The sequence below is a fragment of the Triticum aestivum genome, chromosome 7B, assembly GCF_018294505.1.
Source record: "Triticum aestivum cultivar Chinese Spring chromosome 7B, IWGSC CS RefSeq v2.1, whole genome shotgun sequence".
NCBI lineage: Eukaryota > Viridiplantae > Streptophyta > Magnoliopsida > Poales > Poaceae > Triticum > Triticum aestivum.
Genome location: NC_057813.1, coordinates 95,667,410 through 95,679,429, shown reverse-complemented (window position 1 = coordinate 95,679,429; position 12,020 = coordinate 95,667,410). Strand labels below are relative to the sequence as shown.

The 12,020-nt window shown below is 45.1% G+C and overlaps 1 protein-coding gene across 1 annotated transcript; it reads left to right on the top strand.

The window, feature by feature from the left end:
• The first annotated feature begins 1,184 nt into the window (after window positions 1-1,184).
• Window positions 1,185-2,864, top strand: LOC123159292 (patatin-like protein 1). The gene is made up of 3 exons (XM_044577122.1): window positions 1,185-1,471; window positions 1,557-1,738; window positions 1,843-2,864. Exons 1-3 carry the CDS (start codon window positions 1,331-1,333, stop codon window positions 2,744-2,746), a joined length of 1,227 nt encoding a protein of 408 aa, XP_044433057.1. The 5' UTR covers window positions 1,185-1,330; the 3' UTR covers window positions 2,747-2,864.
• The last annotated feature ends 9,156 nt before the right edge of the window (window positions 2,865-12,020 follow it).

The following is a 12,020-nucleotide window of genomic DNA, read 5'->3' as shown; positions in this document are numbered from 1 at the left end:
GCCCATTGAAAGAGACGGAGAAATTCTTGGAGGCGGAATGGGTCCAATCCAGGGTCTAACAAGAACCCTAGATGAAGCCGCCGCCCTAGCCGTATCCCGACCGGCCTGTGTCGCCGCCCTGGAAGAGGACGCCGGCATAGGCAAGGACTTCTCCCCTTCCATTTGAGCAGCACTTGCTGTAGCTGGTATCCGCCTCGAAGAAGGTCTCTCCCAGACCCTAGAAGCAGGAGTAGGGAACCCAATATCTGCCCAGAATTCTGCGGCAATCTCTTCGTCAAATTTTCGCTGGCGCAATACCGTAGAATTCTCGCCCGACGACGACTCATCTCGACCCTCATCCGGCCGCAGACATGTAAATCGCGAACCAGATCCCACCGCCGCCGATGCAGACCACCCCGGCGCCAAGGTAAGCCGCCGACGGGAGGAGATCAGCATCCGGCGGAGAAATTGTGTAATATGTCAACAAAAAATTGTGTTAGTAATTTCATTCGACGAAGAATCTAAAGATATACCTTTTGTGGCATATAACATCTATTTTTCTAGTCAAACTGATAACAGAAGACCATGCACGAATAAAGTATTACCGATATGAATCATCCGAGAGCTTCAAGATAGGTGTGTGTTCGTTTCAACTTGGATCACAATACACAGCGAAAGTTTCTTGAGAAGCATGACATTTGTCAACGTTTTTTATGCCAAGTTGTTCAAACACACATGGCCATTTCTTCCGAACACATCGCAAACTATGCAAACAAGGGATTTTGCTATGAAATTTGTCGTGTTCTCTTAAAGGAATTGCCATGCTCCTGTAACATAAAACGCGGTGAAAAACGTTCGCGAATGTCATCCCAGCGACCGTTCGCTGCATCATTACCGTTTAACTTTTGTGGGTTTACTTTAATTTAGTATTTTTTTTCCTTCCACTTTCTTTGTCTTGTTATTAGGATGGAATGTGTAACTTTTGAAGAAAATCTCGTACGACGAAGTATCGTCGCTGCTCTTCGTTGCGCCAACAAATCATGCTGTCGACCGGTACAGCGAGTAGGGACTCCAGAAGTTGGTCATCGGTACCAATCAAACGTGACAAACGCGCGCCATAAAATAAGTGTGAAGTAAGAAGATTCCATCTTAGCCACTGACGCCAAATATGGAGTTAAATAGCCCGGTAGGCGGTAGAGGCTCCCGATCGGAAAGCACAAGAACACAAGTGCTACTAGCACGCCCGGGGAATCTTGACGGGAGCGAGCTGGGTCTTGTTTCAAATTGAAGGCCACTGCTAGCACTAGCTAGAGCTAGAACAGTGCAGGGCACACCCCGTGCGAAGCTCAACATGTGCAGCCAGGCGGACCCGACGCTGACGTGCCCGCCGCCGTCGCAGGGGCGGCTCATCACGGTGCTGAGCATCGACGGCGGCGGCATCCGCGGTCTCATCCCCTCCACCATCCTCGCATGTCTCGAGTCCAAGCTCCAAGTACGTCCGTCTGCAGCTCGATTGTCTATAGTTGCATCTTCGTCGTCCTAGATTGATTTTTTGTGACGTGTGCTGTGTTTGACAGGAGCTGGACGGGCCGGACGCGCGCATCGCGGACTACTTCGACGTGATCGCCGGGACGAGCACGGGCGCGCTGGTCACGTCGATGCTGGCGGCGCCGGGCGAGAACAAGCGGCCGCTATTCGAGGCCAAGGACATCAACAAATTCTACCTCGAGAATGGGCCCAAGATTTTCCCGCAGAAGAGGTACGTACGCACGCACGCACGCACGGCGCGGTGTCCCTTCTCTTCTCCTTCCGACAGACCGTCGGCGGCGATGCTGACGCCGGCGTTGCTTCACGTACGTGCAGGTTGGGGTTCCTGACCCCGATGGCGAACCTGTTCGGCGCAGTGAACGGTCCCAAGTACGACGGCAAGTTTCTGCACGACAAGATCAAGAGCCTCACCAACGACGTGACCGTCGCCGACACTGTCACCAACATCATCGTCCCGACGTTCGACATCAAGTACCTGCAGCCGGTCATCTTCAACACATACGAGGCCAAGGTGGACCCGCTCAAGAACGCGCACCTCTCGGACATCTGCATCAGCACGTCCGCGGCGCCCACCTACTTCCCAGCGCACTACTTCACCACCCGCGACCCCGCGGGCAAGCTGCCGGACCGTGAGTACCACCTCATCGACGGTGGCGTGGCCGCCAACAACCCCACCATGGCCGCCATGTCCATGATCACCAAGGAAGTGTTGCGCCGGAACCCGGACTTCACGCACGGCAAGCCCGCCGAGTACCACAGGTACCTCATCATCTCCATCGGCACAGGGACGGCCAAGCAGGCGGAGAAGTACACCGCGCCGGACTGTGCCAAGTGGGGCGTCCTCCGCTGGCTCTATGACAGTGGCTTCACCCCACTTATCGACATTTTCTCTCATGCAAGCGCCGACATGGTCGACATCCACGCTGCTATATTGTTCCAGGCTCTCAACATTGAGAAGAACTACCTACGCATCCAGGATGACTCGCTCACGGGCCACACGTCCTCGGTGGATATCTCCACCAAGGCGAACATGGAGGCGCTCATAGGGATCGGCAACATGTTGCTCAAGAAGAAAGTTGCCCGGGTGAACATTGACACGGGGGTGTACGAGCCCGTCGACGATGAGGGCACCAACGAAGAGGCGTTGGCTCACTTTGCCAAGAAGCTCTCCGACGAGCGCAAGTTGCGGCTAAGCCAAACCACCCTCAACTCCCAATAGACAAGAGACGATTCGAAAGGGAACAGAGACGAAGAAAACTAGCTCCTATGCTAGATCGACCGATCTAGAGTTGTAATATACTTATTATTATGTAATGTAATGTTTGGTGAGTAATTAATTTTTGAATCCAACAATATCATTATTTAAACTTCAAAAAATATATTCTACCACCTAAAACGATGGATGCAAGTCGGATCAAACAATATTGGGCAATTTGTCTCATGATTATCAGATTTTTAGGAAGTTGGCGACTAATCGGTTGAATGGGATGGCTGATCATGAGGTCCATGTCACTCAAATAGCGTGCATGCAAGGACAAAATATACTTGGTAGGGTTGATGTTCTACATGAAACTATAAATGAGCTTCACCAAGAAAAGATGAGCGATGTCATCTTAAAAATCAACTTTAAGAAAGCTCACGATAAAGTCAAGTGACTCATTTCTTCCATAAACTCTTCGCATGTAGGGCTTCTCACTAAAATGATGCACATGGGTCAGGAGTTTTGTCTTTGGGATAGTGTCACCATCGAAATAAATGATGACATGAGCAACTACTTCCGAAAGGGACTTCGTCATGGTGTCCCGCTATCCCCTATCATGTTCAACATTGTAGCGGGCATGCTCGATATACTAGTTGTACGCACTAAAATGGTTGGACATATTAGTGGGGTAATTTCTCATCGGTAGAAGATGATCTATCCATTCTATCATATGTCGAACACCATTCTCTTATGGACCATGACTAACCTCAAGTTGCTTTTATGTGCTTTTGAGAAACTTTTCGATCTTAAATCAGTTCTCATTAGAGTAAATTTGTCTCCTTCGGAGATAAGATATCTTTGGTTGTTGCCTCGGGCAGTTCCCAATTAGGTACATTGGTACTCAAATCCACTACTACAGACTTGGAAATGTACATGGAAGATTGACTTCAGAAACGCCTTACAAGCTGAAAGAATAAACTTCTGTCATATGGGGGATGATTGGTTGAATTAATTTCGTCCTCAACAACATGGTTTGTACACGGTATCATTCTTACACTTACCAAAAGGGGTCCATTAGAGGCTGAACTACTTTAAATCCTTATTTTTCTAGCAAAGTGACATACTGATAGTGAAACAAAGAAATATAGGCTTGCTAAGTGGAGTGTCATGTGCCGCCCTAAAATTCAAGGTGGCATGAGTACTCACAGTCATGAGATAAAAAAAAGTATTGCACTTCTATGTAAATCGTCAAGCAAACTTCTTACTAGAGAAGACGTGTGGTAGGAAATCATTTGTTATAAGTACGTGGGATTCAAAGTCATTTTTCTCAACTCCACTGGAAACCACGGGACCCCATTTTTGGGTTAGCCTGATGAAACCTAATTTTTTTTCAATTTGGTTGTTTCTTTGTCACGGATGGTTCCCAAGTTAGATTCTTGGAGTATACTGATCTTTTGCAAGTGCACATGGTTTGGTTGTAACCTTTTCAAAGTAAGAGAATCGATTCCCAAAGAGAGCTAATTAAATAGTTTGCTTTATTGCAATATGCCTACAAGTTTGTTGTCGTCCCAAGAAAAGTATTGCGAAAATGAAATATTGCAAGTGTTGTGACAAGAAATCAAAATGCGCAAGATTGTAAGTAATGAAAAAGTGATGAAAATTGCAGTAGTGGTAAGGCGTTTGATGATCCTCTATGATCCAGTTTTAGATTGTAGAAAGTTCCTTACTTTTCTCCAAGGTTGTTGACAAAGATGTGCTATGTGATAAAGATTCAAGCAAGTTATTGTTCTCTCAAAATGTTCCAGTTTTCCAGACCTTTAAACAACCTTTTAGGTGTAAACAATGGTATGGAAATAGAACATGTGTCGTGAAAAGGTCACGGCAGATGTCCTAGCAAAATGACTTAGTCGTGGAGCCATCGCAACTAGGAAGTTTAAAGGGGTTAAACCGAGACAAAGGACATGGGAGTTTATACTAGTTCGGCCCCTTGCGGTGAAGGTAAAGGCCTAATCCAGTTTGAGGTGGTATTGTCGATTACCAGGGAGCGAATTCGCTTGACCTAGCTTTCGATCTGATCTTTCTTGTCCTGAACCGCCGCTGGGTTGTCCTTTTATATACAGAGGTCGACGCCCCACGGCTCACGGAGTCCCGGACGGCTCATAAACAGTGTCCGGCTCGGTGACTAACTATTCTTGCCTTACAATACAAGTCATACATATATGGCGGTTTATCTCTACGGGCCTTAAGCCTCCTTTGGGCCTTGGGCCCTTAACTGAACCGCCATCTTCAAGTATCGTCTTGGGCTTCATATTAAGAATCATCATAGGTATAACCCGGCCCCTCCTAGGCGGTCATACCTAGTAGTTATATCCCCAACATTAGGCCCCAGATTGATTTGAACTGGTTCATGTCAATCTTCAACACTTAGAAAAAAAAATCTTTTGCTCTTCATTGTGCGAGAGTTTATAACCCGCTATGACATCATCTTCTGGATTTGTGATAACCCGCCATGACGTCACCTGTCATTAATTCACACTTTGTCCAACATATCTCAATGGATCCTTATCTTAATAATCGTCACGAGAATCGAGGCGTCTGGGCAGCTAGATAACCATGTTTTGGTCTCCTCGTTTTTCGCGCCCACTAATCATCCTCTTCCTTATAAATAGCCACGACCAGTCTTCTTCTCATTCTCCCCCTTTTCCATCATCTTCTTCCTCTCGCGCCCCTCTGACGCTCGAGCTCCGCCACCGCCGCAAAGCGCACCGTCGTCCTCATCCTTGGCCGCTGCATCACCCTGAACGAACCAGAGAACAGGGGCGTGTCACGCCCAATATGCGATACTATCCTAAAGAGACTCGAAGGTCCCACCAAGGATAGAACCGCATATTGATACGCTTTTGCAAGGTGGATATCATTACATCAACATTACATAATAGATGGGGATACATACAAAAGGCATACAATGCCACACGGATACAACATCATCTTACATAAGAGCACCATCCGACTACGGATGAACCACAAACAGAAACTCAAACGACATCCACCCTGGTAGCCCAGGCTGCCGACCTGGAACCTATCCCTGATCAAAGAAGAAGCAGAAGAAGAACTACAAAACAAGTAAACATCGCTCTCGCGTCATGATCATCGCAATACCTGTACCTGCAACTGTTGTTGTAGTAATCTGTGAGCCATGAGGACTCAGCAATCCCATTACCATGGGTATCAAGACTAGCAAAGCTTAATGGGAAAGGAAGGGGTAAAGTGGTGAGGTTGCAGCAGCGACTAAGCATATATGGTGGCTAACATACGCAAATGAGAGCGAGAAGAGAAGCAAACGGAATGGTCGTGAAGCTAGCAATGATCAAGAAGTGATCCTGAAACTACTTACGTTCAAACATAACCCAAAACCGTGTTCACTTCCCAGACTCCGCCGAAAAGAGACCATCACGGCTACACACACAGTTGATGTGTTTTAATTCGTATCTGGTGTCAAGTTGTCTACAACCGGACATTAACAAATTCCCATCTGCCACATAACCGCGGGCACGGCTCTTGAAAGTTTATACCCTGCAGGGGTGTCCCAACTTAGCCCATTATAAGCTCTCATGGTCAATGAAGGATATTCCTTCTCCCAGGAAGACCCGATCAGTCTTGGAATCCCGGTTTACAAGACATTTCGACAATGGTAAAACAAGACCAGCAAAGCCGCCCAATGTGCCGACAATCCCGATAGGAGCTACACATATCTCGTTCTCAGGGCAACACCGGATGAGACATCCTACGAGTAAAACTAGCCCTCAAATTTCCCCGAGGTGGCCCCGCAGTCTACTCAGTTCGGACCAGCACTTAGAGAAGCACTGGCCCCGGGGGGGCTAAAATAAAGATGACCCTCGGGTTGGCCGACCCAAGGGAAGGGTATAGTGAAGGAAATATGCCCTAGAGGCAATAATAAAGTTATTATTTATTTCCTTATTTCATGATAAATGTTTATTATTCATGCTAGAATTGTATTAACCGGAAACATAATACATGTGTGAATAAATAGACAAACATAGTGTCACTAGTATGCCTCTACTTGACTAGCTTGTTAATCAAAGATGGTTAAGTTTCCTAACCATAGACATGAGTTGTCATTTGATTAACGGGATCACATCATTAGGAGAATGATGTGATTGACTTGACCCATTCCGTTATCTTAGCACCCGATCGTTTAGTATGTTGCTATTGCTTTCTTCATGACTTATACATGTTCCTGTAACTATGAGATTATGCAACTCCCGTTTACCGGAGGAACACTTTGGGTGCTACCAAACGTCACAACGTAACTGGGTGATTATAAAGGAGTACTACAGGTGTATCCAAAGGTACATGTTGGGTTGGCGTATTTCGAGATTAGGTTTTGTCACTCCGATTGTCGGAGAGGTATCTCTGGGCCCTCTCGGTAATGCACATCACTTAAGCCTTGCAAGCATTGCAAGTAATGAGTTAGTTGCGAGATGATGTATTACGGAACGAGTAAAGAGACTTGCCGGTAACGAGATTGAACTAGGTATTGGATACCGACGATCAAATCTCGGGCAAGTAACATACCGATGACAAAGGGAACAACGTATGTTGTTATGCGGTTTGACCGATAAAGATCTTCATAGAATATGTGGGAGCCAATATGGGCATCGAGGTCCCGCTATTGGTTATTGACCGGAAACGTGTCTCGGTCATGTCTACATAGTTCTCGAACCCGTAGGGTCCGCACGCTTAACGTTTCATTGACGATATAGTATTATATGAGTTATGCATGTTGGTAACCGAATGTTGTTCGGAGTCCCGGATGAGATCATGGACATGACGAGGAACTCCGGAATGGTCCGGAGATAAAGTTTGGTATATGGGATAATAGTGTTTGATCTCCGGAAGGGTTCCGGAATTCACCGGAAGGGGTTCCAGATGTTTCCCGAAATGTTTGGGTACGAGAACACGTTATTTGGGCCAAAGGGGAAAGCCCACGAGGCTTTTGGAAAGTGCAAAAGGAAGTTTTGCGGAGACCAGAGGCTAGACGCCAGGAACCCTAGCGTCTAGGGGGTAGACGCCGGGAACCCTGGCGTCTAGCCCTGGAGTCCGTGTAGGACTCTTGCCTTTCGGGCAAAACCGACTTTGAGGAGGCTTTTGCTCCAAGTTTCGACTCCAGGGCTCAACATATAAATAGAGGGGCAGGGCTAGCACCAAAGACACATCAAGAAACACCAAGCCGTGTGCCGGCAACCCCGTCCCCTCTAGTTTATCCTCCGTCATAGTTTCCTTAGTGCTTAGGCGAAGCCCTGCGGAGATTGTTCTTCACCAACACCGTCACCACACCGTCGTGCTGCCGGAACTCATCTACTACTTCGTCCGTCTTGCTGGATCGAGAAGGCGAGGACGTCATCAAGCTGAACGTGTGCAGAACTCGGAGGTGCCGTGCGTTCGGTACTTGGATCGGTCGGATCGTGAAGACGTACGACTACATCAACCATGTTGATAAACGCTTCCGCTTAGCGATCTTCAAGGGTATGAAGATACACTCCCCCTCTCGTTGCTATACATCACCATGATCTTGCATGTGCGTAGGAAAATTTTGAAATTACTACGTTCCCCATCAGTGGCATCCGAGCCTAGGTTTTATGGTTTGATGTTATATGCACGAGTAGAACACAAGTGAGTTGTGGGCGATATAAGTCATACTGCTTACCAGCATGTCATATTTTGGTTCGGCGGTATTGTTGGATGAAGCGGCCCGGACCGACATTACACGTACGCTTACGCGAGACTGGTTTTACCGCCGTGCTTTGCACACAGGTGACTAGCGGGTGTCAGTTTCTCCAACTTTAGTTGAACCAAGTGTGGCTACGCCTGGTCCTTGCGAAGGTTAAAACAGCATCAACTTGACAAACTATCGTTGTGGTTTTGATGCGTAGGTGAGATTGGTTCTTGCTTAAGCCCGTAGCAACCACGTAAAACTTGCAACAACAAAGTAGAGGACGTCTAACTTGTTTTTGCAGGGCATGTTGTGATGTGATATGGCCAAGACGTGATGCTATATTTTATTGTATGAGATGATCATGTTTTGTAACCGAAGTTATCGGCAACTGGCAGGAGCCATATGGTTGTCGCTTTATTGTATGAAATGCAAACGCCCTGTAATTGCTTTACTTTATCACTAAGCGGTAGCGATAGTCGTAGAAGCAATAGATGGCGTAAAAGACAACGATGCTATGATGGAGATCAAGGTGTCGCGCCGGTGATGATGGTGATCACGACGGTGCTCCGGAGATGGAGATCACAAGCACAAGATGATGATGGCCATATGATATCACTTATATTGATTGCATGTGATGTTTATCCTTTATGCATCTTATCTTGCTTTGATTGACGGTAGAATTTTAAGATGATCTCTCACTAAAATTATCAAGAAGTGTTCTCCCTGAGTATGCACCGTTGCCAAAGTTCGTCGTGCCCAGACACCACGTGATGATCGGGTGTGATAAGCTCTACGTCCATCTACAACGGGTGCAAGCCAGTTTTGCACACGCGGAATACTCAGGTTAAACTTGACGAGCCTAGCATATGCAGATATGGCCTCGGAACACGGAGACCGAAAGGTCGAGCGTGAATCATATAGTAGATATGATCAACATAAGATGTTCACCATTGAAAACTACTCCATCTCACGTGATGATCGGTTATGGTTTAGTTGATTTGGATCACGTGATCACTTAGATGACTAGAGAGATGTCTGTCTAAGTGGGAGTTCTTAAGTAATATGATTAATTGAACTTAAATTTATCATGAACTTAGTCCTGGTAGTATTTTGCAAATTATGTTGTAGATCAATAGCTTGCGTTGTTGCTTTCATATGTTTATTTTGATATGTTCCTAGAGAAAATTGTGTTGAAAGATGTTAGTAGCAATGATGCGGATTGGATCCGTGATCTGAGGTTTATCCTCATTGCTGCACAGAAGAATTATGTCCTTAATGCACCGCTAGGTGACAGACCTATTGCAGGAGCAGATGCAGACGTTATGAACGTTTGGCTAGCTCAATATGATGACTACTTGATAGTTTAGTGCACCATGCTTAACGGCTTAGAATCGGGACTTCAAAGACGTTTTGAACGTCATGGACCATATGAGATGTTCCAGAATTGAAGTTGATATTTCAAGCAAATACCCGAGTTGAGAGATATGAAGTCTCCAACAAGTTCTATAGCTAAAAGATGGAGGAGAATCGCTCAACTAGTGAGCATGTGCTCAGATTGTCTGGGTACTTCAATCGCTTGAATCAAGTGGGAGTTAATCTTCCAGATAAGATAGTGATTGACAGAATTCTCTAGTCACCATCACTAAGTTACTAGAACTTCGTGATGAACTATAGTATGCAAGGGATGACGAAAACGATTCCCGAGCTCTTCGTGATGTTGAAATCGACGAAGGTAGAAATCAAGAAAGAGCATCAAGTGTTGATGATTGACAAGACCACTAGTTTCAAGAAAAGGGCAAAGGGAAAGAAAGGGAAACTTCAAAGTAGAATGGCAAACAAGTTGTCACTCCTGTGAAGAAGACCAAATCTGGACCAAAGCCTGAAACTGAGTGCTTACACTGCAAAGGAAATGGTCACTGGAAGCGGAAATACCCTGAATATTTTGTAGATAAGAAGGATGGCAAAGTGAACAAGGGTATATTTGGTATATAGGTTATTGATGTGTTCCTTACTAGTGTTTATAGTAGCCCCTGAGTATTTGATACTTGTTCGGTTGCTAAGATTAGTAACTCGAAACAGGAGTTACAGAATAAACAGAGACTAGTTGAAGGGGAAGTGACGATGAGTGTTGGAAGTAGTTCCAAGATTGATATGATCATCATCGCACACTCCCTAAACTTTCGGGATAAGTGTTAAACCTAAATAAATGTTATTTAGTGTTTGCGTTGAGCATGAATATGATTTGATCATGTTTATTGCAATACGGTTATTCATTTAAAGTCAGAGAATAATTGTTGTTCTGTTTTCATGGATAAAACCTTCAATGGTCATACACCCAATGAAAATAGTTTATTGGATCTCGATCGTAGTGATACACATATTCATAATATTGATGCCAAAAGATGCAAAGTTAATAATGATAGTGCAACTTATTTGTGGCACTGCCGTTTGGGTCATATCGGTGTAAAGCGCATGAAGAAACTCCATAAAGATGGATCTTCGGAATCACTTGGTTATGAATCATTTGATGCTTGCGAACCGTGCCTTTTGGGCAAGATGACTAAAACTCCGTTCTTCGGAACAATGGAACGAGCAACAAACTTGTTGGAAATAATACATACTGATGTATGCAGACCAATGAGTATTAAGGCTCTTGGCGAGTATCGTTATTTTCTGACCCTCACAGATGATTTAAGCAGATATGGGTATATCTACTTGATGAAACATAAGTCTGAAATAGTTGAAAGGTTCAAAGAATTTCAGAGTGAAGTGGAAAATCATCGTAACAAGAAAATAAAGTTTCTGCGATCTGATCGTGGAGATGAATATTTGAGTTACGAGTTTGGTCTTCAATTAAAACAATGTGGAATAGTTTCACAGCTCACGCCACCTGGAACACCACAACGTTATGGTGTGTCTGAACGTCGTAACCGCACTTTATTGGATATGGTGCGATCTATGATGTCACTTATTGATTTACCATTGTCGTTTTGGGGTTATGCATTAGAGACAGCTGCATTCACGTTAAAAGGTCACCATCTAAATCCGTTGAGATGACACTATATGAACTGTGGTTTAGCAAGAAACCCAAGTTGTCGTTTCTTAAAGTTTGGGGCTACGATGCTTATGTGAAAAAGTTTCATCCTGATAAGCTCAAACCCAAATCGGAGAAGTGCGTCTTCATAGAATACCCAAAGGAAATTGTTGAGTACACCTTCTATCACAGATCTAAAGGCAAAACATTCGTTGCCAAGAATGGATCCTTTCTAGAGAAGAAGTTTCTCTCGAAAGAAGTGAGTGGGAGGAAAGTAGAACTTGATGAGGTAATTCTACCTGCTCCCGAATTGGAAAATAGTTTATCACTGAAATCAGTTCCAGTGATTCCTACACCAATTAGTGAGGAAGCTAATGATGATGATCATGAAACTTCAGATCAAGTTACTACAGAACCTCGTAGGTCTTCCAGAGTACGGCCGCACAAGAGTGGTACGGTAATCCTGTTCTGAAAGTCATGTTACTAGACCATGATAAACCTACGAACTATGAGGAAGCGAT